This window comes from Cylas formicarius, unplaced genomic scaffold (assembly GCF_029955315.1).
Source record: "Cylas formicarius isolate icCylForm1 unplaced genomic scaffold, icCylForm1.1 PGA_scaffold_7__23_contigs__length_41026272, whole genome shotgun sequence".
Classification (NCBI taxonomy): Eukaryota; Metazoa; Arthropoda; class Insecta; order Coleoptera; family Brentidae; genus Cylas; species Cylas formicarius.
The window spans coordinates 5,174,089-5,200,236 of record NW_026844352.1 but is presented as its reverse complement, the minus strand read 5'-3'; the positions used below and the strand labels follow the sequence as shown (position 1 = coordinate 5,200,236).

At 34.7% G+C, this 26,148-nt stretch overlaps 1 protein-coding gene and 1 long non-coding RNA gene across 4 annotated transcripts in view; one reads left to right on the top strand and one right to left on the bottom strand.

Moving 5' to 3' along the window:
- The window catches only part of LOC132705660 (forkhead box protein N3-like), a 32,735-nt gene extending 16,965 nt beyond the window's left edge, over nucleotides 1–15,770 (bottom strand). For 2 of the 3 annotated variants that reach the window (XM_060676414.1, XM_060676415.1), the window contains exons 1-4: nucleotides 15,654–15,770; nucleotides 10,717–10,951; nucleotides 5,821–6,032; nucleotides 1,283–1,546 (exon numbers count right to left, since the gene is read on the bottom strand). In XM_060676414.1, the coding sequence (XP_060532397.1) occupies nucleotides 1,283–1,546; nucleotides 5,821–6,032; nucleotides 10,717–10,951; nucleotides 15,654–15,770 (828 nt within the window). The remainder of the gene's footprint in view (nucleotides 1–1,282; nucleotides 1,547–5,820; nucleotides 6,033–10,716; nucleotides 10,952–15,653) is intronic. The other variant, XM_060676416.1, reaches the window with a different exon arrangement.
- On the top strand, nucleotides 10,792–15,537 carry LOC132705662 (uncharacterized). Its single transcript, XR_009619486.1, has 3 exons — nucleotides 10,792–10,928; nucleotides 11,923–12,076; nucleotides 15,397–15,537. It is a non-coding gene; the product is annotated as an uncharacterized LOC132705662 (long non-coding RNA).
- Nucleotides 15,771–26,148: the final 10,378 nt, after the last annotated feature.

Below are 26,148 nucleotides of genomic sequence, written 5' to 3'. Positions count from 1 at the left end.
ATTCCCAAATATGTGTCTTGAAGAAACCCCATTTATCGTTTAATTGCGTTTGTTGTAGACAGTCATTTCGTTAGGTTAGTGAGCATTGTATGGTTAAATTTCTTTTTAAAATGAAAATATGAAATTATTTCAAAATATAATCTCTTAAGAGTGGACAAGTTAGCATTGGAAAATGGCCATGCCGTTTTGAGGCTTCCGCCTTATCATTGCCAATTTAATGCGATAGGGACGGTTTGGTCAGATTGTAGTACAGATGCTGTACTGCAAAATAAATAAGAACTAACGATCAATTAGATTTAAATACCTCTCCTTTATTGAACTTAAATTCTCACAACATTAATTAAGGTGTTATTGTCATTTTTCGGTATATATAGTGGCAAGTAGTTTGTAAATATTACATTTGATAAAGACGTCGAAACAATTGTCATGTGAAAATATATAATTTCGTGAAAATCTGAACTTTTAGTTCTTATTTATTTTGTTAAACGGATTTTCATCAAGTAAAAGCCACCTCAGTTCAATGCTGTATTACGTTTATGTTTTGAAGCACTAGCTCAAGTATAATAATAATAATACTTCTGATGAAATATTCATAACGCTTTGATCCAGGTTTCACCCTCAAAATGGAAGAAATATTGTATGCACACAGACCGCCTCATAAGTGAAGCTTGGGAAAGGGAAAAGTTGATTGATGCATTTAATATTCTCCCAGTTGTTGCTTGCATGCATAAATCAGACTGGGAAGAAGATATTTATAATGACTAGTTTTTGTTTCCCTTCTTTGAACTTTGTGTCCTGGGTTTCCGTTATTTTTGTTGTCGAAACATTGGAAGTTTTTCAAAAATAAGCCTATCCAACCAAATTGTCACAATTCCATTATAACAAAATAATATTATACACCTAAGGACGATTGCATTTTTTATAAATGAAATTAGTTAAAATCCGAACGCATCTCGATATGGTAGCATTTTTGGTTACATCACAATACACAATACAATCACAGTTACGTAATTTGCTGCAAAAAGTTAGTGACCAAAATATACATGATAATACGTAGCCGTGTTATTGAATTTCTCATCATTCTCATATTTTGGGTTAACATTATCCGGTTATAATCGTAGCATATTGTTTGACAACTAAAACATATTAGGAAAATGGACAAGTTCGCATAAAAAAAACATCATAATAACCTAATATGCACTTGACACGGCTCTTATGCCTTATAGGTTAAGTTTGTTATTAGGGGAGGGGGATGGGGGGGATAATGCGATCACGGACTTACGGGAGCCTTTTCCACCTTCTGGAAGCACTTGTTCAATGACAGGTTGTGCCTGACGCTGTTCTTCCATCCAGTCGGGGCATTCCTGAAGTAAGGGAAGTGGTCCAAGATCCAGGCATATATCTCTTTCACGGGCAACGCCTTCTGCACTGAATCCTCAATCGCCATAAATATAAGGCATGAGAATGAATAAGGCGGCTTATTGTTCGTGTGCACCAGAGGATCGTAGGGCACATTATGGGGATGACGTGATCTTTGGCTTCCGTTCTGGAAACGACAGTTCAAATTTACATTTCGCGCTATAGTTCACCAAGGGCTTGGAGGGCCCGATTTTTCGAGTAATGAAGGATGAAGAAACCCCGTAACCACTTATTAATGTTACCATATACGACGGTCACTTGAAAAGTTTACTATCTCGCTCTGAAGATGGCGGCACTAGTCACTAATGATCGTAGTTGTGTACCTCTTGAGAGTCGTTTCAGTACGTCGACGATGTTAGTGTTTTCGTGAAAATCAAAAAAATTGAGTATAGAGCTGTTATAAAATATTTGTTTTTGAAGGGCAATAACGCCTACGCGTATTAAAGTTGGGTTGGGGAAATTTTGGGCTGCTGAATTTAAACGTGTTCATCCAATGGGGCGTTAAACGACCTACGAATTAAAGCCGGAGAGATACCGAAAAATCCTGTTTAACCAAGACAAGACGCCCTCAGCTGTTGCATGACGAAAATCTAGGAATTACGGTTTGAACTGCTTGACCAAGCACCCCTGGGGCACCCTCACTGCAGCCGACAATAGAGGCCACCTGCAGCCGATCTGTCAAATAATCCCCCATCAAACCAACAGACGATGGGTGAAAACCGTAGTAGCCGGATTTAGTAAATCATCCACGATTGCAGTGCTAAAGTTCAATCTAAAGCCAGACTGAGCACTAGAAATTATTTATTTTGAAAAACATAATCGGAGATTTGTTCCTTCATAAGACTTTGAAAAAGACATACCTCAAGTGGGAAAAGTCTAGGAGTAGAAACTTTCGGCAAAGGTAGAACAATAGCTAACTTCCATGCTCTTGGAAACTTGCTCGAAAGTATAGAGAAAATAAGAATGTGGATGATATGATCTATTAAATAGTATCAGGGAGACATAATCTGAACCAACAGCGTTGCTCTTTAACGAAATTAGAATAACAGTTCGCTTGGTAACTGTTTTAAATTTGAAATTTAGAATTTGAGTGATTTTTTGTGACTTATATTTCTCAAGCAGCCTGCTGCTGAGAAATTTTGACTGTGGTGGAGGTACTAATAAAATACTGTTAATAGAATAAAGATCAGTGAAGTGGTCAGGCAAAGTAGTACCAATCGAATTGCGCAACTGTTACTGTGAGGCAAGACTTGTTGGATATACCTCTTTTTTTCCTCTATTCATAATTATCAGTAAGACTCTAGATGTGATCCCAATCCACTCAAAAGCTCCAAGAAGACAGTCTCATCTAAGTGCACAATCAGGTCGATCAGTGTTTGAGAATTACCTGTTATCCTGGTGGGATCAGTAATAATTGGGAGCAAACCCAAAGGACTCCAGAAAATTAGCAAAGTGTGCCGCAGAAAATTTATCAGAAAACAGGTTAATATTTAAGTCGCCTAAAGCTATTATTGTGTCGCCGTCTGGTAGCAGAGTACAAAAAGTACCCTCAAGCTCATCCAGTGTTACACAAACGTTAGACCTAGGTGGACGGTAAACACCAATAACGAAGCGTTTACCGAACATTACAACGGATACCCAAGGTATATCAAGCTTCCCAAACGTCGTTTGTATACATGGAAAGCACCAAATTACATCATTCACAATCAAATAGATTTCATTGCTATTAAAAAAAAAACGATACAGAAATTCAGTCACCTCAGTAAAAACTTATCCCGGAGCTGACCATACTCTTCTAATCGCTAAGATTTCATGCCGGCTTAAAAAGATCGGTAAATTAGATACCACGAAAACACCAGATCTGAACAAATTGAAAGATCAGACGACCAGAGAAGAAGTGATGGATATGCTAAATAAAGCCATAGAAACTGTACCACAAGAATCTCTAACCTCAATAGATGGATGGTAGATAGTATGGATGATAGAGGAAATTCGGAATCTAATGATAGACAGAAGACAACAGAAGTGAGGATGGCTACTAAAAACTTAATTCAGAAATATAAAGGAAAATTAGACATGCGAAAACTGTGTACTTCTCCAACGAAAGTGCAAAAGATTCAAGAATATGAAAGAAGACATGATGACTTTAGCCTACATAAGAAAGTCAAAGCAATTACAGGACAAAAGCCCAACAGTGTTGTTACAATAATGGAGCTTAATCGTAGAAACAGAGGAAAAACTAAAAAGATGGGTAGGGTATATTGATAATGAGATACCAAAAACATTGGGATAGAAAGCATTATTGGTTAAGCTGTTTCATTTAATATACGAGAAAGCAGATATACGAGGGCGGCGCCAAAATTTCCCGGCCTGAATATGAAAGAAACAAAGTAGAGTAACAATTTTTTTATTATTTTTCAATATAATCCCTCTTAACTTCAATACACTTACTAGATCTCTATTAACAACTCAATCCCTTTAAAAAAATATTCTTTTGGTTTGTCAGCAAAATGAGCTAAAACAGCCACTTTTCACTCAACTTCGTCGTTAAACCGCCGTCCATGAAAGTCCTTTTTCAAATATCCAAACAAATAATAGTCGCTGGGGGCCATATTTGGATTATAGGGAGGATGATCTGTCTGTTGGAACCCCCACTCTAAAATGGCAGCTTTTGCAAACCAGCAGTATGGACAGGTGCATTATCGTGCAAAAGACGCAGTCAGTTTTCCGCGACGTTTTGACGTTTGACATTGACAGTGGCATTAGTTTCTTTACTCTCTCCATTGATTCTTTTTTCGATACAGGGTCGTAATAGAGAACCATAGTTTGATCTCCCGTCACAATAGTTTCTATCACAGGCTTCGGTTCCGACCTACAGAGTTCCAAAAAAAACCGCGCACACTCGACACGGCGTTGTTTTTGAATAACCGAAAGATTTTGAGGAACCCATCTTGCACTAACCTTATGCATACCTAAATGATCATGCAGGATTCAACGAACCTTTGTATCAGAAAGCTTAGTAATTTCTGAGATTTCCTTGACCTTTAAACGTCGATCACTCAATACCACCTCTTCCACAATCGCAACAATATCTTCCGTTATGACCTCCACTGGTCGACCAGTTCTTGAATCATCTTCCAGGGACTCCTGCCCCATTCGAAAACGTTTTGCCCATTTTTTGACTACAGAATATGAAGGAGAACTTTGGCCGCACACACCATCCAGGCTTTCTTTAATAATATTAGCTGCTAACCCTTCTTTTGTCAAAAACGTTATGACTGCTCTATACTCAATCTGCGTTATTTGCGACATTTTTTTGGACACGCCTTGTTTAAAATGCTGTCAATAAAAAACTATTCATTTTTTTTCGCAGCCTACTAAGATATATATTTAAAAGAAGACAAAGTTTTATCGTGATACTGGAGCTGCATATATGTGACTGGTTGAAGTCGACATTTATCCCGATTTCTAAATCAGCAAAGGCTAAAAATTGAAATGAACAACGCATCATAAGTCTGATGAGTCATGCCTTAAAATTGTGTGCAACAAGAAAAAATGATTAGAATACTAAAAACCACATGAATTGATGACAAAGACTTGAGAATCATTGCCAACCTCTACTGGCATCAAAAGGCGTATGTGAAAATAGGAAATATGACTGAAAGCGTCTTAATTGAAAGAGGGGTAAGACAGGGTTGCATTCTGTCACCATTGCGTTTCAATTTACACCCTCAGATAGTACTCCAAGAAACTTTAGAAAATATCGAAGAAGTAATAAAAATAAATAAACAACTTAAGATATGCAGATGATTCCGTTCTACTGCCAGATAATATTAAATAACTTCAAACACTCCTAGATCAGGTGGTAGTTATGGCTGTAACTAAAGAGTCGAATATACATGCAGAATTGTGGATCTGTCAAAGTAAACTTGAAGGGGTCAAGAGGATTAAATATCTGTTATTAAGCGACTGTTCACTGGAAATAAAATCCAGAATTGAAAATGCAAGAGCAAGGTTCATACGTATGACGACACGAACTTAAAATTGATCTCAGAATGTGAATGGTCCTATGTTACGTGTTCTTAATCCTGTTGTATGGAGTAGACTCTCACGGAGACTACGTAAAAAAGCTGGAACCTTTTAAAATGTGGATGTACATGCGCATGTTGAGGATAAGTTGAATGGATCGGGTCACTCACATAGTCATGAACAGAATATATTATGCGACATCCTGAAACATGCCACATCCAGCATTTGATCATTCATGGCAAGATTGAGGGCAAGACGAGGCGGAGGAAGAAGAAGAACATCTTGGCAGTCGTTCAACTAATACGCCGTTTAGGACACAGTCCACAATAACGAGGTTTTATTACTCTACACCGCGCGCCATTTTGTTGGTACCTGATTGTAGCTGCCATTGGCCGTTTTGCTTTGCGTCTGATGATAGCCCGGACTCGATGAATTCACCGAACTGCACGTGGAAGACTCCGGCGTAGAAATGGAAGATTCGTCCACGTAATCACTCGTAGGGGATAAATCTGACAAAACAGACGTTCCGTTTTTTATTGGTGTGGAATTTGTGCTGTTGAGTGGGGAAGTGTTGATGTTCATGCCTGCGAACGTTTACGTATGGTTATAACCATTTTATCTCGAGTACATCTTACAGGTTGCAACCATATAGCTATTAGTTATATAGAGGCCCGCCCACGCCAATGATGCAGGAATTTTTGAAGCGACGATGAAATAAAATCCAGATAAATCTTGGTCTCGACCACAAACTACGATTTAAAAACCATATAACGTCAACACTTAGGGTCGGATAATTTGCTCTAAAACTAATACTTGCACGTAGTCACTATTTAAATAGCAATATCAAAGAGATTGAATTGAAATTTTAAACAAATGTACATAAAAATATAAGTATTAATAGTAAATTTAACAAATAACAATAATACTTAACTACTTAACTATACAATGGCATAACGACAAAGAATGCAAAATTTGTAGTACACATCTGGCTCAAGTTCAGATACATGTTTTTCAATTTTTTTAGAAAAATCTGCACATTGGGTGAGTTTTTAATATCGGAAGACAGCGCATTGAATAGTCTCAGGCCATCACTGAAAATACTTTTTTGCATATGTGTTGTTCTGGTTAACTGAATATCGAAGTTGTTTTTAGATCTGATATTATAAGCATGTTTCATGCACCTTGGAATTAAATATTCCTGTAAGTATGGGGGTAGCAATTGCTGTTGGATCTTGAAAATCAATACAATGTTAGATATTTCAATGGTCTGGGACATAAAGGGCCAACTAAGCGATTCAAGCATAAGACGCACAGGAGTGTAACGGGAACAACATGAACTACTTCTCATTGCTTTGTTTTGAAAGATTTGTAGTCTTTGTACGTCTGACAAGATATTAGAAGTGAATTGCAATAAGCAAAATGTAGGTATACTGTAGTATTGAATATAAGAAGTCGAGTCCAATGGCTAAGATTTTGAGAGACTCTTCTGAGAAAACCTATCTTCTTGCCAATCTTTGCACACATGAAATCAACGCCTAAATATTTCATTTGATTAGTATGCTCCTCTGGCTGATTATCAATGTATATTGGATAATTACTTTCCAGGAATAATTTGCAGTTGTATTTAGTACCAAATATCATGTATTTAGTCTTAGTTACGTTTAATATTAATTTATTGATGCAAAGCCAGTTGTGCAAAAGGCTGAGTCGAAATTTATTGTTTCAGCAAGTTGATTGAAATTCTTTCTGGATACTGATAGAAGTGTGTCATCCGCGAAAAAACTCACAAAAAAATTGATGAAAATGCTGTTCGAATCTGTAGTTTTGTCACCACTTATTTTTTTTGACAATGTTTATGGTCCTTGCTTGGATGCTTTTGAAATGCAACCCATTCAAAAACTTCAAAATTCCTGCTTGGGCCTTATATTTGGCATCCGTCGTAAGGAACATAACATAAATTTTAGTAATTCCACCATACACACAAAGAACTCTTTAAGCATTTCTTCTCCTATTGCATAGCATCTTATATCAATAAATTTTCCATAAATGATTACTTGTCTTCTCGTTTAAATACAAATTAAAGCTGGAACTATTTAGTCCCGTTATTATACTAGGAATAGGGCGTATTATAATAGTTCAATCTATTTAAATTATGTACCGTGCGTGCAATTTATCATGAAAACATTTTAATTGGCAGTAACTTTGTTGTCTTTATAGATATCAAGGTAAACAAGAACACATAATGTAGGATTAGTAGAAAAGGATAGTAAACACTATAAATTTTCTGCCATATAAGCCTACATCATATATTTTTAAATGGAACCACAATGTGCATTATATATGTGTTTCATAGAGCTTACTTAAACCGATTACAATGATGTAACACACTTTATATTTTAGTCCACTCGTTTTTGAGAAATCGGCAAAAATAGGAGATTTTTATATAATTTCAAAGAATGCCGTCACTGACTGCAACAACAATAATTATTTACAAAATAAAATAGAACAAAAACAGTGCAAAGGAAAAGACAATTCTTTAACTGGTCTAAATACTGCTGTATGTGACCAACATTTTTCTAAAAAAAGAAAAAATCCATTAAAGTTAAGTCGCGGTTGTTGGCTGATCAATCCATAGTTCCGCCGATCCCTATCCAACCGCTGGGATATTCCATTGTGAGGAGAGGTACCGTCTTGCTGCCATATAATCAGCACTGATGTATTTAGGGGTACATCTTCTATATATTGTTCTATTTGGTATTTTAAGAGTTGCAAATAATGATCTCCAGTTAACTTTTGATCTATAAATATCGTACCCAAAATATACCCATCTATAACGCCGCACCATACATTAATTGATTGGTACCCCTGGGTTTTTATTTCGTGTATTTTTCTATGTTTATTTACGAGGTTAGCGGCAAAATTTCCCGGCCTGGCATAGATGCAGTTCCAGTATCACGATAAAACTTTGTCTTCTTTTAAATATATATCTTAATAGGCTGCGAAAAAAAATGGAAGTCTTGAGTAAAACAGTTTTTTATTGACAGCATTTTAAAAAAATGTCGCAAATAACGCAAATTGAGTATAGAGCAGTCATACAGTTTTTGACAAAAGATGGGTTAGCACCTAAAATTATTAAAGAAAGGGTGGTGTGTACGGCCAAAGTTCTCCTTCGTATTCTGTAGTGCAAGAATGGGAAAAACGTTTTCGAATGGGGCAGTCCCTTGAAGATGATTCAAGAACTGGTCGACCAGTGGAGGTCATAACGGAATATATTGTTGCGATTGTGGAAGAGGTGGTATTGAGTGATCAACTTTTAAAGGTCAAGGAAATCTCAGAAATTATTAAGCTCTCTAATACAAGTGTTCGTCGAATTCTGCATGATCATGTATGCATAAGGTTAGTGCAAGATGGGTTCCTAAAAACCACTCTGTGGATCGGAACCGAAGATGTGTGAAACTATTGTGACGGGAGATGAAACTATGGTTCTCTATTATTACCCTCTATCAAAAAAAGAATCAATGGAGTGGCATCGTAAGGGTTAAGCACCTCCAACAAAATTCAGGGTCTGTCAGTCAACAAAAAAGGTGATGGCCACGATCTTTTGGGATTGTGAAGGAATCCTTTTGATAGATTTTAAAGAAACTAATACCACTGTCAATGGTAAATATTATGCAACATTATTACAAAAATTGCGAGACTGCATACGTGTAAAACGTCGAGGAAAACTGACCAGAGGCGTGCATCTTTTGCACGATAATGCACCTGTCCATACTGCTGATGTTGCACAAGCTGCCATTTTAGCGTGTGGGTAGATAGATGATCCTCACTATAGTCCAGATATGGCCCCCAGCGACTATTATTTGTTTGGATATTTGAAAAAGGACTTACGTGCATGGCGGTTTAACGACGAAGTTGAGTTAAAAGAGGCTGTTTTAGCTCATTTTTCAGACAAACCAAAAGAATATTTTTTTAAATGGATTAAGTTGTTAATAAAGATATGTAATAAGTGTATTGAAGTTAAGGGGAATTATACTAAAAAATAATAAAAAATTGTTACTCTTCTTTGTTTCTTTCATAATCAGGCCCGGAAATTTTGGCGCTACCCTCGTAAAGCCAAATATCGCGTATTTGTAAAATGTTTTTCAAAAAATTATTATTCTCATTAACAAAACTGCATCTTTGACATTTTTCTGCACTTAGTTTTTGAGTTTTACGAAATTTGAATGGGTTATATTTATATTATTTGATTGGATTGGATTGATCCCCGAGAAATCCCCGTGTCTTCATATACTCTAGTAATAGAGCAAACTGGATGTGCTTCATAAAATCCTAAGATGATTGCCTTATTATCTTCATTTAAAATATTATGACTCCGGCATACCTTTTTAGTATTTTTTACGTTACAGTTTTCTGCAAATTTAACTACCAGCCTTGGAAATATTTGTCCTGAAGGAGCTCGACGCTCTGGATAAAGTCTAATATACTGACGACAAGCTGTGGTTGCACTTTTATTATTCAGAAAGTATACTTGAAGCATATCACTTCTAAATTCGCGAAAAATTATTTTAACAATAATAACTTGGACAATAATTCAACCATCAACGTTGCTTACTCATACACTCTTTGAAATTATATAAAAATTTCCTATTTTTGCCAATTTGTCGAAATCGGAATAAGATATTCTATTCAACACAGGGCGTTCCATTAAAAAATGTATGAGGTAGGCTTACGTCAGAAAATTGATAGTGTTTTGTTTTATATGTCACTTGGAAAAAAACTTGGCTACTAACCCTACATTTCGTTTTTTTGTTTACCTTGATATCTCCAAAAACAAAAAATGTGATCAAGATAAATTGAACGCACGGCACGCAGAGTAATAATATTTGTAATTACTTAAATGATTTGTTATTTTAAATACTTTTTTGGCTTCAACAGCACGTAATACATGCATACATGCATGTATTACGTGCATGTACATGCATGCATGGGAGGCTGAATTACAGCCATTTAGCCGCTTTAAAATGGTTTCATTATTTACTCATTATTGTAACAAGCAAGTGTTTAATTATTATTATTATAATAAACGAAATGGCCGCTGAAAGTGCGTCAATTCTCTCTGTTCTGGGAAAACGAGTAGGTTGTGTGTGGAGGTGGCTGTTTAAAAAAAAACATGGCACGAATTGCAGCTTAGCGAACCACTATATAATTATCTAATAGCTATACGCTGGAAACTAATGCAATCAATTCCTTAACTGTACTGGGACTAACCCTTAAGGACATCTCTTTCGTGTAACCAGGACAGGCTCGTCAGATCATCGTCGTTGTTTTTCTGACTTTGAGCAACCGCGAGTAGGATAGATATCGGAGACTGAGCGTCTCTATGCGGCGTCAGTGCTTCGGGACTTCCCGGCGCCGACATCTTGAGCGTTGCCAGGGCGACCTCGTCTTGTGCGGAACTGGGACGTTCAGGGGACATTTTGGTGAGAAATGAGTCTTTGTATAACTGAAATACACAATATATAACATACCCAAAAGTTATTAAATACTATAAATAAGTTAAGTATTAAAGGACAGAACATTGGGGGCGGAGTCTCAAAGGTTTTGGTATAATCTTATTAAATTACACTAACAAAAAACAATGTCTATACATATCTATTCATAAATAAATTTTTATTCTCTTCTCTTCTTCTTCTACTTCTTGGAGATCTGCCGATCTGTTAATTCTGAAGCTGCCTCTGCATCTCTTCCTGTGATGTGGATTGCCAACTATCTTTCCACCTTTTAGGTGGTCTCCCGGGAGATCTTGGGCCGGCCGGGTTGTTTTCCAGGACTATTCTCGGAAGTCTGTTCTCGTCCATCCGTCTTACATGATTGTACCACTGCCTCTTACATTGTCTTCCCCATCTCACAATATCTTGTTTCCCCACTGTTGTCCTCAGTGTTTTCATCTCTGCTACCCTTAGTATTTGGTTCGTCTTGTTGGTGTATTCGCGGACTTCCGTGCCGTACGTCATGATGGGTCTGATACAAGTCGTGTACCGATTGGAGCAGACTATATCTCGTAGGCGTCCTGATAGTGCGGATGCTTTGTTAATCTGGGTCCTTGTCTTTAACTGGGTCGTGGGCGCTTGATATATCTATGCCCAGATATCTGAATTACATCACTTGTTCTATGGGTTTGTCCTCTACCACCAGCTTACATCTGAGCGGATCCTTAGCGATTGACATACATTTGGTCTTGGGATTTTTATTCTAAATGATGCTTCACTATCAGAGTCGTCATTGAGATTGATTATAGTACGATTTACGTTGCTGAATTTTTCCAGCTCTCAATTGGTATGTTAGTAATTCCATTTTTTATCAAGTTTATAACACTGGGACGCTGGGCTGGAATTAGGACTTCCAAAAGTTGCGCTTTTTTGTAACTGAATTCAAAATAAATATCATTTTCTTACAAATATTCCTGGATTTCAGATTTTGAACTTGACGAGGCTGGTACTTTGCATAGCACATTGTAATTGCGAAGATTTTTTAAAAGTGTTTTGAAACCAATTGATAATCAATGCTAGAATATGGTCTTTGCAAACAGTTTCACCGAGGTACGAACAACTTGGGTCCTGTCTATACGGTGAGTTTGACAATCACTACGTTTAATCCTTTTTTTCAATTGTCCACTATTAATATTATCGCTTATCAACGATATTGGCGTTTTTGTAAGTAGACAGGTAAGAATTATAGTATATTATGTAACAAGTGCGGTAAACGGCATTTGACTCACGAGTTTATTTGACACGAGCGTACCGCAGCGGAGCGAGTGTTTAATAAACGAGTGACTTAAAAAGTTTACCGAACATGTTGCATACTATATTTTTTTTACCGCACGGGTTTGGGAGCAATCGAATGTTTTCGGAGATATTTCCCACGCCTTGAATTTTGACGTTTGTCAATTCTGACGGTCATGTCAGTGAATGTATTCGTGTTGTTTTGAGAAAATGTACGCGAAAACTAACGGTCGTAGAAAAAGTATAGTCTGCAACACGTTCGGTAAACTTTTTAACTCACTCGTTTATTAAACACTCGCTCCGCAAGTGTCAAATAAACTCGTGAGTCAAATTCCGTTTACCGCACTTGTTGCATAATATAATACTTGTTAATGGCATTACCCAATAACAATAGGTAATAACATTGTCAATGTTTTACTGGAGAGGGTCTGTCGAAAGCCAACAGGGTGGTCCATTTAGGATGCTCCTATACCTTATTTCAATAAGTACAACACTGGGGAATTTCTATGGTGTAAAAACGTTTTGATAAAATTTTGTAGATGCAAATAAAGGAAATAGCAATACACTTTGGTTTGAATTGTGAGCCCTAAAATCCAGATATATCTTGATTCATAGTGCTATTACTAGTCGCAATTCCACATCTGTCTAGAATTCATCAGGGGATTAATTGCTGTCGTTTATCAAGTGGACAAACGTTGGAAAATTTTTGTGGAAATCTCTCTTTAATATCACGTCAATGGAAATGAGGATATAGCTTAATTTCAGCAATAGTGCATTAATAATGCATGAACATCAGAAATAATACTTTAAACCTATTGATAATGAATACTGTACTACACCTTAACTAACAATGCAATATGTGATTCAAAACAATGATTTCTTTCATGATGGTCGCTACAGTACAGAATAAAATATAAAATATTTTAATGGGATGTAAATATAATAGAATAATTGTTGTTTTATGTGTTTCAAATTTTCCCAGTTAATTACCAAGTACAGGGTGGAAGACTTAAGATGCTTCTACAACTTATCTCATTAACTAAGACACTGAGGAACAAAGTTAAATACAAAAAGTGTTTAACCCTAAGTATATATTGTATTTATAGTATTTTTAAACTAACCAAAACTAACCAACTTTTATTTTTAATGAAATTTTCAAAAATTCAAATTATTCGCTTGATTGTGAGTATTTTTTGTCATTACGAATTCTGACTGGTTTTTCAGAAAAATGAACTTTTCCATTTTTTTACGAAATAACTGAAAACAAAATGCATTCTATTACACTTTAAAACTAAAATTGGGAATTTTTATTATGGATCCATGGAAGTGGATAATATTTAATGCTCTGACCATAAAAACTCTTCCTTTTTTTGAAATGGAACATCTTATATTTAGTACTCGTATTGGTTTTGGGATTTAATTCTGTATCATTTCATATAATGAAGCTTTTATTACAAAAATTACGAAATTTAGAAGTTATAGCCACTTTTCGCGAAATAAGTCATTGTTTTGAATAATATTTTGCACTGTAAATTAAGGTTTAGTATAGTTTAGTATTTGAAATGACCTCGCCCACGCCTAGTCGGTGTATAATTCGGTAGCTAGTATATCAACAAGATATTTTTAAACTTTTAGGTTTTCCTAAGCCAAATTTGACATAAATTTTCTCGTCGCAGAGGTTGCATTTGTCCATAAAGATCACATAGGCATAGCAATCTCTTGTAGTATCACCCTGTATTATTAATAAAACAATGAATATATGCAACATGCTGCATTAGCATGCTTATATCTCTCTCAGACCAAATCGGTTGCTTACAGTTTGTTAGAAGGTTCTTAGAGACACCATCCCTAGAGGGGGCGGGGGGACATCTATATATAGTCTAAATTAAATACACATAGTACAGTTAAATAAGAAATTTTTCTTGTGTTAACATCCATCGTACTACTTAACAAGGACAAAATTTTTACAAATTGCACTTACTCTAATTTGAATAATGATAAGCGAAAAAAAAGTCTAATAAAAGCAGCTCTAGTCTGGGTTCATAATTGTGGTGGACGGGCAATAAAAAAGTTTTAATTAATATCGAATAATTTAAGAGTTTTCAGTGAGTAGGAACATTTTTGGCAAACTGGTCCAACGTTTATTCAGATTTTACCTGAGAAAGCAACCGCCAGATATAGAAATTAGATAGAGAAATTAAAAACAGAAAGTATTCATAATTACGTATTTTTGGAAAAGCGAATAAAACAATAAAAAATATATGTTTTAATATGTTTTCGACCCAACACACAGAATGTAGACAAAAAGATGGAATTTAGCATTAGTTATATAATTTTTTCTAGCGTTTTTATTTTTGAATCCTTAATAATAAAAGCAACTGTTTTAGTTCAATATTTATTCATTCCACAACATCATCATCAACATTAATAAGAATCATTAATTATCACCTAATGAAGGTGTTTTAAAAGGTTTGGTTTCTGATTAAATTTTGGAAATTTAATTTTATTCCGATACTGTATTCATAAAAATTATCTTAAGAAGAATAAGCACAAAAAATTTACTCATTTCGCCTCTCTCGTGGAAAACAGTTATATTTACCTATTTTATCAGTACCACTACATCTTTAATCGACATCCCTTCATTTAGAAAAAATAAAATGTTAAAACCTTGCAATTCAAAACCTACGTTTATATAACTTTGGCTTTAAAATTAACCAAGGAATCATAGAATCAAGTTAAACTACATTCTTAATTGACACCCTGCATAGAGACCCAATTTTATTGTGACATAAAATCAAGGCACCTAAGATAAGTTAAAAATTAAAACAAATTTTAAAAAGCTTAACTTCTGACCCATTAAGTCAACATTGCAACATTATTTGCGAAAAACAAAACAAATAACTACAAACTACTGAAAGAAGTTTATTGATGGGAAAGTCAAAAATATATCAACACACATTCTCTTCTCGATCTCCCGTCGGTCTATCAATACGAGCGGATTAACAAAAAATTATCACTTAAGTAGAAACAGAATTAATTAATCAAACTGCAATTTTATCGACATTAACTTTACTAAAAAATGTTAACTAGATTTTCTTTTTATAAACGATGCAATCGATTTAAAAAATAACGCAATAGGGAAACTAATTCACTTATATAATTACAGAACCGTGACTACAACAACTTGAATACCTACACAATGCCCAGCATAACGAAGATGTAGAATCTCTGCAAGGTTTCACGAGCATATTCTTATAACATTTTGGATGCTACCAGATTCCTACAACCTTTCGCCGCGTTATCAACTAATTTCGCCGTTTCTCAAGGTTATATATGCATTTATATTATGTCAACAACAAAAACCAAATACACAACACGTAGAAGCCTACATCGTATGCTTAAAATACGGAAAATTGTCCTTACGTGAGAAATAATTAGACTCAACGGGAGATGCAGTTTTTGGAACGGTAATAATGAATAAGATTCGCACATCAATTTTAGAGACATTTGAGTTGCCATGGAAACGAGTTCCGTATGCATAAGAAGTGAAATTCCTGCGCGGAAAACGATCGGAAAGCCCACATCCAAACACGAACAAGACGCCACGACGTAGTTCGTAGATTGCAGCCGAGTACCACAGCGTCATCGTTGTCATGGCAACGATCGCCGCCGTTGCCGAATAATACAAAAATTCTTATGTATTACTCGCAATATTGACGACATATCAATTTTCTAACAGAAACCTGGGTTGTGGTAGGTTTAATAGCAATGACAGGCAGCATGTCATAATTTTTTTTTACTAAATACGTAATTTTTACTACAGAATTATTATTGCGAAGTAATATATAATACTTAAATGCTTTTAAAATTAAGTGCCATTCGAAATGTTAGTGCGTACTTCTTCCTTATCTTTCGTAAATAATTTGCACCCAATCGAAAATTTACGAAATCAAGAAATATGACAACACCGATCCTTGACGTAATTCTTAAATGCAGCTACGCGAAGAAAACAAATATGATTAGCCTATCAGACTTACCTAGCCAAATTTAGATAATTATATGATGCTTTTAGGAAAAATAAAGTTCAAGTGATTGCGACAATCACTTATAGAAATTCGATCCTCCCATTAAGTAAACAAAGCCCAAAGCCGTTATATTTTTAGCACGAGGCACTTGCATAGTTTCCTAAACAAAGTGAACAACTTCCCAAAATATAATTTAATGTTAACATTAACTTAATATGAAAGTAGGGAATTTCGTTTTAAATTTATGGTGAACTTAATACCTATCGGGATAATATGGTGATAACAGATTATAACAGTTATGCAACATGGTTAATGATTTTATACCCAAATACTGTATTAAAACTCGCACCTTACCAGTAGATATGTTGTTGCAAAAATTTAAGACAACCCCAACATATTGTTGAAACATTTCTGGCATATTTTAATTTCAATAAACAATTTAAAACACAATGTACATTGTTTAATGGTCATGGTTACACAATCACTAACAAAAATTAACTTCAAAAGTTTATAAATATGATACATGTTTCCGTATGTTTAACAACAAATATTAATTGACGAAAAATGGTACGTGGTGCTTGCACGCGTGTAACATAACCATATTTCCCATGCAGTTCCTTTTTCCAGGTTGTTTATGGATTCCGCGGAGCAACTCGAATCTTTTGGATATAGTTAACAAACAAACTGGCTTAATTTACGATTGCAGCACTTAAACAAACTATGAAAACTTAAAAAAATCTAGGTCAAAATCTCGGCCATACCAAATATACACAACGTGAATATGAGGCAGCATTTTTGGTTGTCTCCCAAGCAACTTCAATTAACCACAGACAACATTCGATTATTACAAATGAAAGTCGCAACTCTAAACAAAACGGCCAACAATCAGGCAAATTGTGTCCTACCTTTTACTAAAAAAAAACTTAGAAAATAACACAACCAAACACCGATTTCAAGACCACACCATTTCTGCCACTTAAACACATGATATCGGTGATTTGTTTGAAGCCATCCCAGTGACATATTTTTAAAACTTCGCGCCGTTTCTCAACGACCCGTATTTTTCTCATTTTTGGCCGAACTTTAGCGAAATATAGTAAATTTCGAATACGTTTCCCTTTTTACATGTTGGTATACCATACGGACGTATCAATTAAGTGCTAGAATAAAAAAGAACATCAAGCGTTATCGATTTGACTTAAACGACAAAAAAAATGACAGAACAAGAAAATAATCTGGCCCTCCTAATCTGTCATTTAATTATTTTAACTTTGCATAAATATATTCGTAATTTTTTTAATTTAGATTTCATTCAATTCATTTCTACAAGGTTTTGCTCGATCCAGCTGAATTTTCAATTAACCGATTGCTTCCAGTGTTTCTTTAAAATATTTCATTCATTGTTGCTGTAGACAGAAAAACTATTCATTTAAAATGTGATCTAATGCAAATACGCAGATAATAATGCTGCAGAGAGATTTAGTATTCGGCGGTGTATTGTGGTTTGCCTAGCTCACGCAACCATTTCAGAATTAAATCAAAATTGTATATATTAAGGTAAATATCTTACCTGTTACTCTACATACTTAAATAAGTAAACTAACCCAAATTCAAAAGATGCTTTTAATTGGTTTTATATTTTATTATTTCATTTTTTTAATTCTCTAAAACATTAAAAATATTAAAAAAAACTTTATGATATACTCATTAATATATTTTTATAATAATCCGCCAATGCGTTCCCAAAATTCAATGAAGATTTAAAATTAAATTGTTTTGTGTGTTTTTATACAAATAATGTGCTTTTTTAATTGTTTTCAAATGCTAGAATTTACCCAGCTCGTTGCCCTTAAATTCCACCATACCAACGTGACGGCGAAACAAAAAAATATATTTATCCAAACAATTAAAACTTTATTTAATTTAAACACAAGAATTACAGATATATCTTCCAATTTAAACATAGAAATCACATATTTAAGTCTGGAAAGGTACTGCTTTGGAGCATCCAATTTTGAGACTGAATGCACTGAATCATAACCTGGTAAAAATATTTCCTTGCAAAAAAGCCGATACCAGACGTCAACATTAGCTTTTATGCCAGAATTAGTTGCTTCAACTTCAATTTCCTTTTTCAGTGGTTCTTTTAATTTTTCCTCCCTTTCACTTCTTTCTAATTCCTCTTTATAAGGCATGCCTACAAACCAGAAGGTCGCTTTTCAAATATCTTTGATGATAATACTACGATTTAAAAATTTGATTTTCTAGGACCTGCTCAATTTCTGTGCTGAAAATGGGTAAATTCTTCGTGATTTAGTTCAGTCCCCGCCCGGTAGATGGGCCTCGAATGTGGACTTAGGAATTTTGTATTGTTTGTAGCCCTTGGTTTTCAGTGCAAGAACAGCATTGTAATGGTATTATTTAACTATTAACCAAAACTATTAACTGTATAACTGGGAATTAGCGTACGTAGTTTGTTTTTTTGTTGGATCGTTAGTATTCCAAGAGATACTTAGTTGATAATTAAACAAGTATGAAAATTACTTCTTTCAAATTTGGGTTTTCGTGTGTTTGTTATATTGTTGTGTGTAATTAACTTACATATTGGTAATATTTATTAATTCAAAATACAGTATCATTAGAATATCTACATATCTGCATGTTTTTTTGCCGTTTTCAACTTCAATTACTTTAATTAAAAAAATAAAACGCAAAACATATTTTAGGGGCAAGTCGAAAGACACTAAGATATTTTTACTACAAAAATATTTATTTAAAGGTTAGAAGAACATAAAGCCATACGAACTAAAATAATAAACTTGAATTAATGACGATCGAAGTAAAGAATAATTATTAAAAAACATGCTTCAAAGACTTTAGTAGCTGTCTCGACGATGATTGGTATCTTATTAATGTTTGTTAATGTGCTAGGCTGGTTTATGAACTTTAGCAACAAATGAATTTTGTTCAACAACATTCCTGTTTAACCGAACTATCCTCGCTTTAGTAAAACCACTTATGAATATTTCGGGCCTGGTTTCTGTCCATATCTCCCTTAACATCTTGGAGAATCAGCAACCCCTACATTTTTTCTTTGCCATTCAATAAGTTTGTCATCCCTCGGAGCTAGAGTAATTTAAAGAGACACAACTCCAAGAGATGGATGTATGTGCCTGGTGCGAGTTGGAAACAAGTAAATCGACATAGTTGTGGATTCAGAATGGGTCTGTATTTTTTTTGTCTAACATATTCTACACTCTGGGATATTTTCACAGATAAATTATGCTTACGCTTAAAATTAAGAAACCAGTCTTCTCCTCGCTTGCCATCTTTAAACTGGCAATTTATGTGGTTTTCTTCGACATCAACTACAGTTTGTATTATTCCTTTCCGGACCAGGCCAAACGTCTTGAGCTCTTCCATAGTTAGAACTGTTTTGTCCTCTTCAACATTTAAGATTATCGTGACGGGTAGCTATTTTAAAGTTGTCTACTTTGTTAACCCGGTATGAAGTCATTTGGCCTAACTTCCATTATATTATTTATCCATTCTTAACCGTTACCGATAAAACGAGATTAGAAAAAATCGTTTATGGTTTTAGAAAGTTTGATCGTATATCGGAAAAAATGTTTGCGTTGAAATGACTCAAAACTAAATACTTGTCTCAATTTTTACTCGCAATTGTTGTATTTAAGGTTATGAAATATCCTTTACCAACGTACCTGAAAGATCGTTTAAATCGTAATGAAATTCACAAAAGGACAAAAAGCGTTCTGGATATGCCCGAGGATAATTCTGGTAAATTTGAAGGCTGCTTTAGCTATAACGACATTAAGTTTTATAATAAATATTTTGAATCTATCTCAGTACTTAGTAAAAAGTTTGTTCGAATTACAAATATATCTGTCCTAAACAAATTAATATTTTGCGAATAATGAATTTTTGGACTCTTATTATTATTCTAGCTTGTTGTTTCATTCCCAAATAGCACAAGGACGTCCGTAAAACGTCCTCGGAACATCTGACGGGACATAGCGTATATCCTAGGGATATACTGTTTCAGCTAAGGGACATCCTTAAGACGTCTTAAGGATATAAGATGTTACTAATTGGAACGTCCACAGTATATAAGATCCGTATGTCCGTAGGATGTTTGTTAGAACATCCTAAGGATATCCAGATATACTAGTTGAGACGTCGTTAGTATATCCGACTGTGAGGATATAGGATCTTATATAGATATACCAGTGGACCTTACTTATTAGGTTATTTATACCTATGAGAAATACTGGAAAGGTAATGATCAGTAGTCCAATTGGTTGTACGACTACAAAAATTCTATCCCAGTATTTGGTACTCGCGTATGAAGGAATTAACCTATTGGGTATGGTTGGTGAAGTCATCGCTGGAATAGCATGCGATATTTCAAATGCACAAGTTTTTTTAAATTAATATTTAATCTTTAATTTTGCTTTTGATGGGAAAAGTCAAGGACTGCCGCTTGATACCATAATTAAAACACATTTTATACACATTTTTTTCTATCGTAGATATGATAAAAATTGTAGATATATAATATAGCTAAAAATATAGAACAACCTAACCCAAAGTATCTTAAATATACTATATCTTGAACCGAACTCTAAAAGAATAACTAATATTTGACAGGTTTTGTGTCATTTTTTGGTGAAAGTAGCTCTGTTCAGCCAAGCAGCAATTGAAATTCCCACATTCTTTTGATGCTTGTGATGTGTTTGCCTTCTGATCCGCATCTGAAAACATTTTAGTTTTGAGAAAGCCAGGTTTTATATATTTGTACTTTACTACTGTACTACTACTATATCCCCATTTTACGTAAAGACTTATAGTACTCTCATGAAAGTGATCTTAGATGCTAATCTGCACTCATTAAACTCTCATCGATAAAAAAATGACTCTTCAGTTTAACAGTAAAAGCTTATTTTCATGCAACATTTTTTGTCAACCTAAAAAATTTCCTAGTTTTTTTTTGATCGTGATAGTACCTACTATCACCATGAAAACAAGCATTTAAAAATAGGAAAAACGTTTTCATGAATTAAGCCAACAACCATTTTAATGTGAAAATTGTACTTTATGCAGAGGGATTCCTAAAATTAATACTTTGTTTTTGGGGGCTGATTCATGCATCCATTTTAAGAAAAAAATATACTAACCATACTAGGTAATTAAAAATATAATTTTGTTCTCTGGGATTTTCATTGCTTACTTAAATACAAAATTAATTTAGTTCTGTATGCCTAAATTTAACTGCTCAAAAAACATGAAGAGAAAGTGGATTTTATTTTTGTTTTCAAAAACGAAGCAATGAGATACCAAAAGAAGTCTGGAATCAAAAAAGATATGTAATCTAAAACGTATATTATAGGTATATAGGTTACAAAAACGTCAGTCTTATCTTAACTCGGTCCAGCAATCACGGCTTAAAAAAACTATCAACCAAGTAATCACCATAACATATATTTTCTTAAACTATATCTCTTATACTATTTATATTACATTTACGTCCTATTTATTTTTAAAAACCAACCAACTAAATGTCATTGCAAGTGCATTTGAAATCAGCGGGGTCAGAGCTTGTTTTACAAATTCACAACTGCTTCCCCGAACCCAAAAACACCAGGGGCAATAGCATAATAATAAAAAAAAATACTAAAAAGGTAAATATTTTATAAAATATCATGTTAACCGTAAACTGCTGTCCATCATCCTCAAGAAGTTTTACGACGTCCATTCAACCAAATACATTTACTTTGAATTATTTTTGGGGAAGTGGTACAGCAATCAAGTGTATCAGATAATAGGTGGTAATACTTATTTCAAAAACACTATGATTTTAACAGCCACGTCCTGCATTGGTCCCACCTTACACAGAATAGAACAGATTCTTAATTGTAGATTCAATATTTTCAAATCTATTTAAATTTAAGTATACAGCGTCGATAATTTTTTTTGTCTGTCCGTTCTCCGTTCTCCGTTATCCGTTCTCGTCTTTTGGTTTGTCCTGAATAACTTTCGAACCGTTGGAGCTACAAAATTGAAATTAACCCTCTACGAGGCACATAAGCTTATAAGAAATGGCCCTGATCCGACGCCGGTATCCATATTTTTTTCGCGATTTTCGATTGTTTTTTGGAGCTTGCTATGAAACACGATAAGTGTCCGAAATTTGAAGCAATCGACTTCTTATTTGGTACATCTATACAGCTTGGCCCCGTGACGGAACCTATTGAAAATGGGGGGCTGGGGGGTTGGGAACTATTTTACAAAAAATAAAAATCGCCTGTGCAAGCATTTACAAAAAAAACATTTTTCAAAAACCGTTTGCAAGACCGAAAACATTTTTGAACCAGAAGACGCCGAGGAAACGACTCCATAAACTTTTATTCTAGACAATATTTCAAAAATATACAGGGTGCGCCGCAAATTCAAAAAAACTGAAAAATGGGTCCCCCTATTAGTGAAAATTGGCAATAATTTCAAATCTGTGTTTTAGATGTCAGTTTTTTTTATATGACGATATAGCCCATATAGGCAGCTTAAACTTTTTTATTTACGGTTTTTAAGTATAAATAATAATATACAACATAATAAGTACTCCAAATTTGCAGCTACCGACCGATAGAAGTCTGGACCCCCATTTAGACTCTTTAAATTGGGAGCAATAAAATAACGCGAAGTACTTTTTTTTGTGGGTGTTTTGGCATCCAGAAAAACATCTTTTCGTTCAAAGCCATTCATCCGATCGGAAAAATTTTACATCCGTAATAAGTGGGAGACCTGGGAGAGCTTTTGTTTCAAGCTTTTTTTCGATTAAATACAAGGTATTTTAGTTATGGACAAAAATCTGAAAGACCTTGAAAATTGTTCTTTTAGAGAGTAAATTACTAACGGTAAATCAAAATTCGTACAAACAATAGCTAATCCGTTGAAACAGTGTTATTGGCCGTATCAATGGCTACAATTTTTGTATTTGCGGTTTTCGTCTATCACATATGCTGTTCGAGACATTTGAAAAAATCCAAATGAAAATCACCATTTCTCGCCCTCAATCTAGACGCGATGAGTTCATTTACAATTACCGCGTACTGCATGGTTTCAGAAAACAAGTAGTTTTTTGAAAACCATTAACTCCATTGGATAAATTTGGATACCGGGGAACTAAGGAGATCCAGAGATATATCCTCTATTTCGAACATTGTTGGAATTATAGACAGGGTACGTCGTTTGTGGGCAAAAATTCCAATAGATCGTAGATATTTGCGCTTTTGTGGGTGAATTATTGGCGATACATGAAAAACTTTTTAAGATGTGATAATTTGATATGAACGGTATAGTAAACTGTGTTGAGAGAAAGTTTGAGGTTTCGTCTATAATACAGGGGACGCAAATATTTGAAAAACTATCATTTTAGGTTGCAATTACCAGTATAAATTTTGATATTTACCGAAGTATGCCGTAAATTTGAAGTTCGACGAGACGAAATTCCATAGTGGTCCGCAGGAGCAAGATAGAAAAATATTGCGTACCTACAAGAAGCCGCCAAGCGCCTTCTTTTTAAAATAAAAATGTGATTCGCGCTATTTGCTACGAACTTGCCCCGCTCACCGACGATTTTTCGAAAGCAATCTTGTTTTGTCTATATTTAACTTGTATTTATGTATACGAAATTATAAATAACCGACGTGCCATATTGCTTTATAGAAGCCTTCGTTGCTTCCTAAATGGTCAGTTATTTAAATAGAAATTTACAAACGTTGGCTTTTTGTGTGCTTCTGTCCCGCGTCTTCTTTTTCCTTCTATCCGCGAACCGATAGTCCTTTCGTAAAGATAACGAAGCGGTTTTCTAAAATTGTGATCGTCGACGGATGCGTTAAAAGCTTGATTTATCGCCCATGTTGCACCAGAAGGTGGTTGAAACGACATTCTTTGCATATCTAACGAACTCGGCCTCCAATAAAATCGTTAATGTATTTCGGAATACCGATTTATCCGATGGGATGTTTTGCATGTTGTGGCACGTCTGGTTTTCGTTCTGCGCTCCAATTTCATTAACCCCATTTTCGAGAAACCCTTGTTACTTTCGAAAATCGATGAAATCGAATTTTCGAAAGTATCTGCGCTCGTATAAAAATTTTATATCTCGGTAATGGTAAATCCTACGGGATCGCCGTTGGTACAGAAATGACCACCGTCGAAAAAAAAATGTTTTTTGTCTCTTTGTCCGTTCTCCGTTCTCCTTTCTTCGTTCTCCGTTCTCGTCTTTTAGTTTTTCCTGAATAACTTTCGAACCGTTGGAGCTACATAATTAAAATTAACCCTATACGAGGCACATAAACCTTGTTATGAAACACGATAAGTGTCCGAAATTTGAAGCAATCCACTTCATATTTGGCATATCTATACAGCTTGGCCCCGTGACGGAACCTATTGAAAATGGGGGGACTGGGAGGTCGGGAAGTATTTTAGAAAAAATAAAAATCGCGTGTCTACAAAAAAAAACCATTTTTCAAAAACCGTTCACAAGACCGAAAAAATTTTTGAACCAGAAGACGCAGAGGAAACGACTCCATAAACTTTTATTCTAGACAATTTTTGAAAAATATACGGGGTCCGCCGCAAATTCAAAAAAACTGAAAAGTGGGTCCCCCTATTATTAAAAATTGGCAATAATTTCAAATCTGTGTTTTAGATGTCAGTTTTTTTTTACATGACGATATAGCCCATACAGACAGCTTAAAGTTTTGTATTTACGGTTTTTAAGTATTGTATATTAAAAAACATAATAAGTACGCCAAATTTGCAGCCAAAGACTTCAGACTTGGGAGAGAAGAAGAAATTCGGAGCCATAAAATAACGCGAAGTATATTTTTTTAATTTTTGATTTTTTTTGTCATTATTTTGGTATCCAGAAAAAAAGCTTTTCCTCCAAAGCCATTCATCCGATCCGAAAAATTTTACATCCGTAATACGTGGGAGACCCGGCGCTATGACTTTTGTTTCACGCATTTTTTCGATTATATACAAGGTGTTTCAGTTATGGACGAAAATCTAAATGACCCTAAAAATTGTTCAATAGCTAATCCGTTCAAACAGTGTTATAGGCCGTATCTAAGGCTACAATTCTTTTATTTGCGGTTTTCGTTTATCACATACGTGATATTTGAAACAATCCTAATGAAAATCACCATTTTTCGCCCTCAATCTAGACGCGATGACGTCATTTACTATTACCACCTATTGCATGGTTTCAGAAAACAAGCAGTTTTTTGAAATCCATTTACTCCATTGGAAAAATTCGGATACCAGGAAACTAAGGAGATACGGGGCTTTGTCCTCTGTTGAGAACATTGTTGGAATTATATACAGGGTATGTCGTTTGTGGCCAAAAAATTCTAGTAGATCCTAGAAATTTTCGCATTTGTGGGTAATAATTCATTGGCGATACATGAAAAATTTTTAAAGATGTGATAATTTGATATGAACGGTATCGTAAACTGTGTTGAGAGAGAGTTTGAGGTTTTGTCTATAATACAAGGGAAGATATTTGAAAAAATACAATTTTAAGTTGCAATTACCAGTACAAATTTTGATATTTACCGATGTATGCCGTAAATTTGAATTTCGACGAGATGTGAAGGACACTTTATACAGGGTGTATTCACAATCAAATTGCATCGATTTTGCGAAAGTTCCATAGTGGTCCGCAGGATCACGATAGAAAAACAATGCGTCCCTTTATCACACGAAACCGCGAAGTTCTTTATTTTTATAATAAAAAGCTGCTTCGCGCTACGCGCTACGAACTTGCCCCGCCCAGCGACGATTTTTCGAAAGCAATTTTGTTACCATTA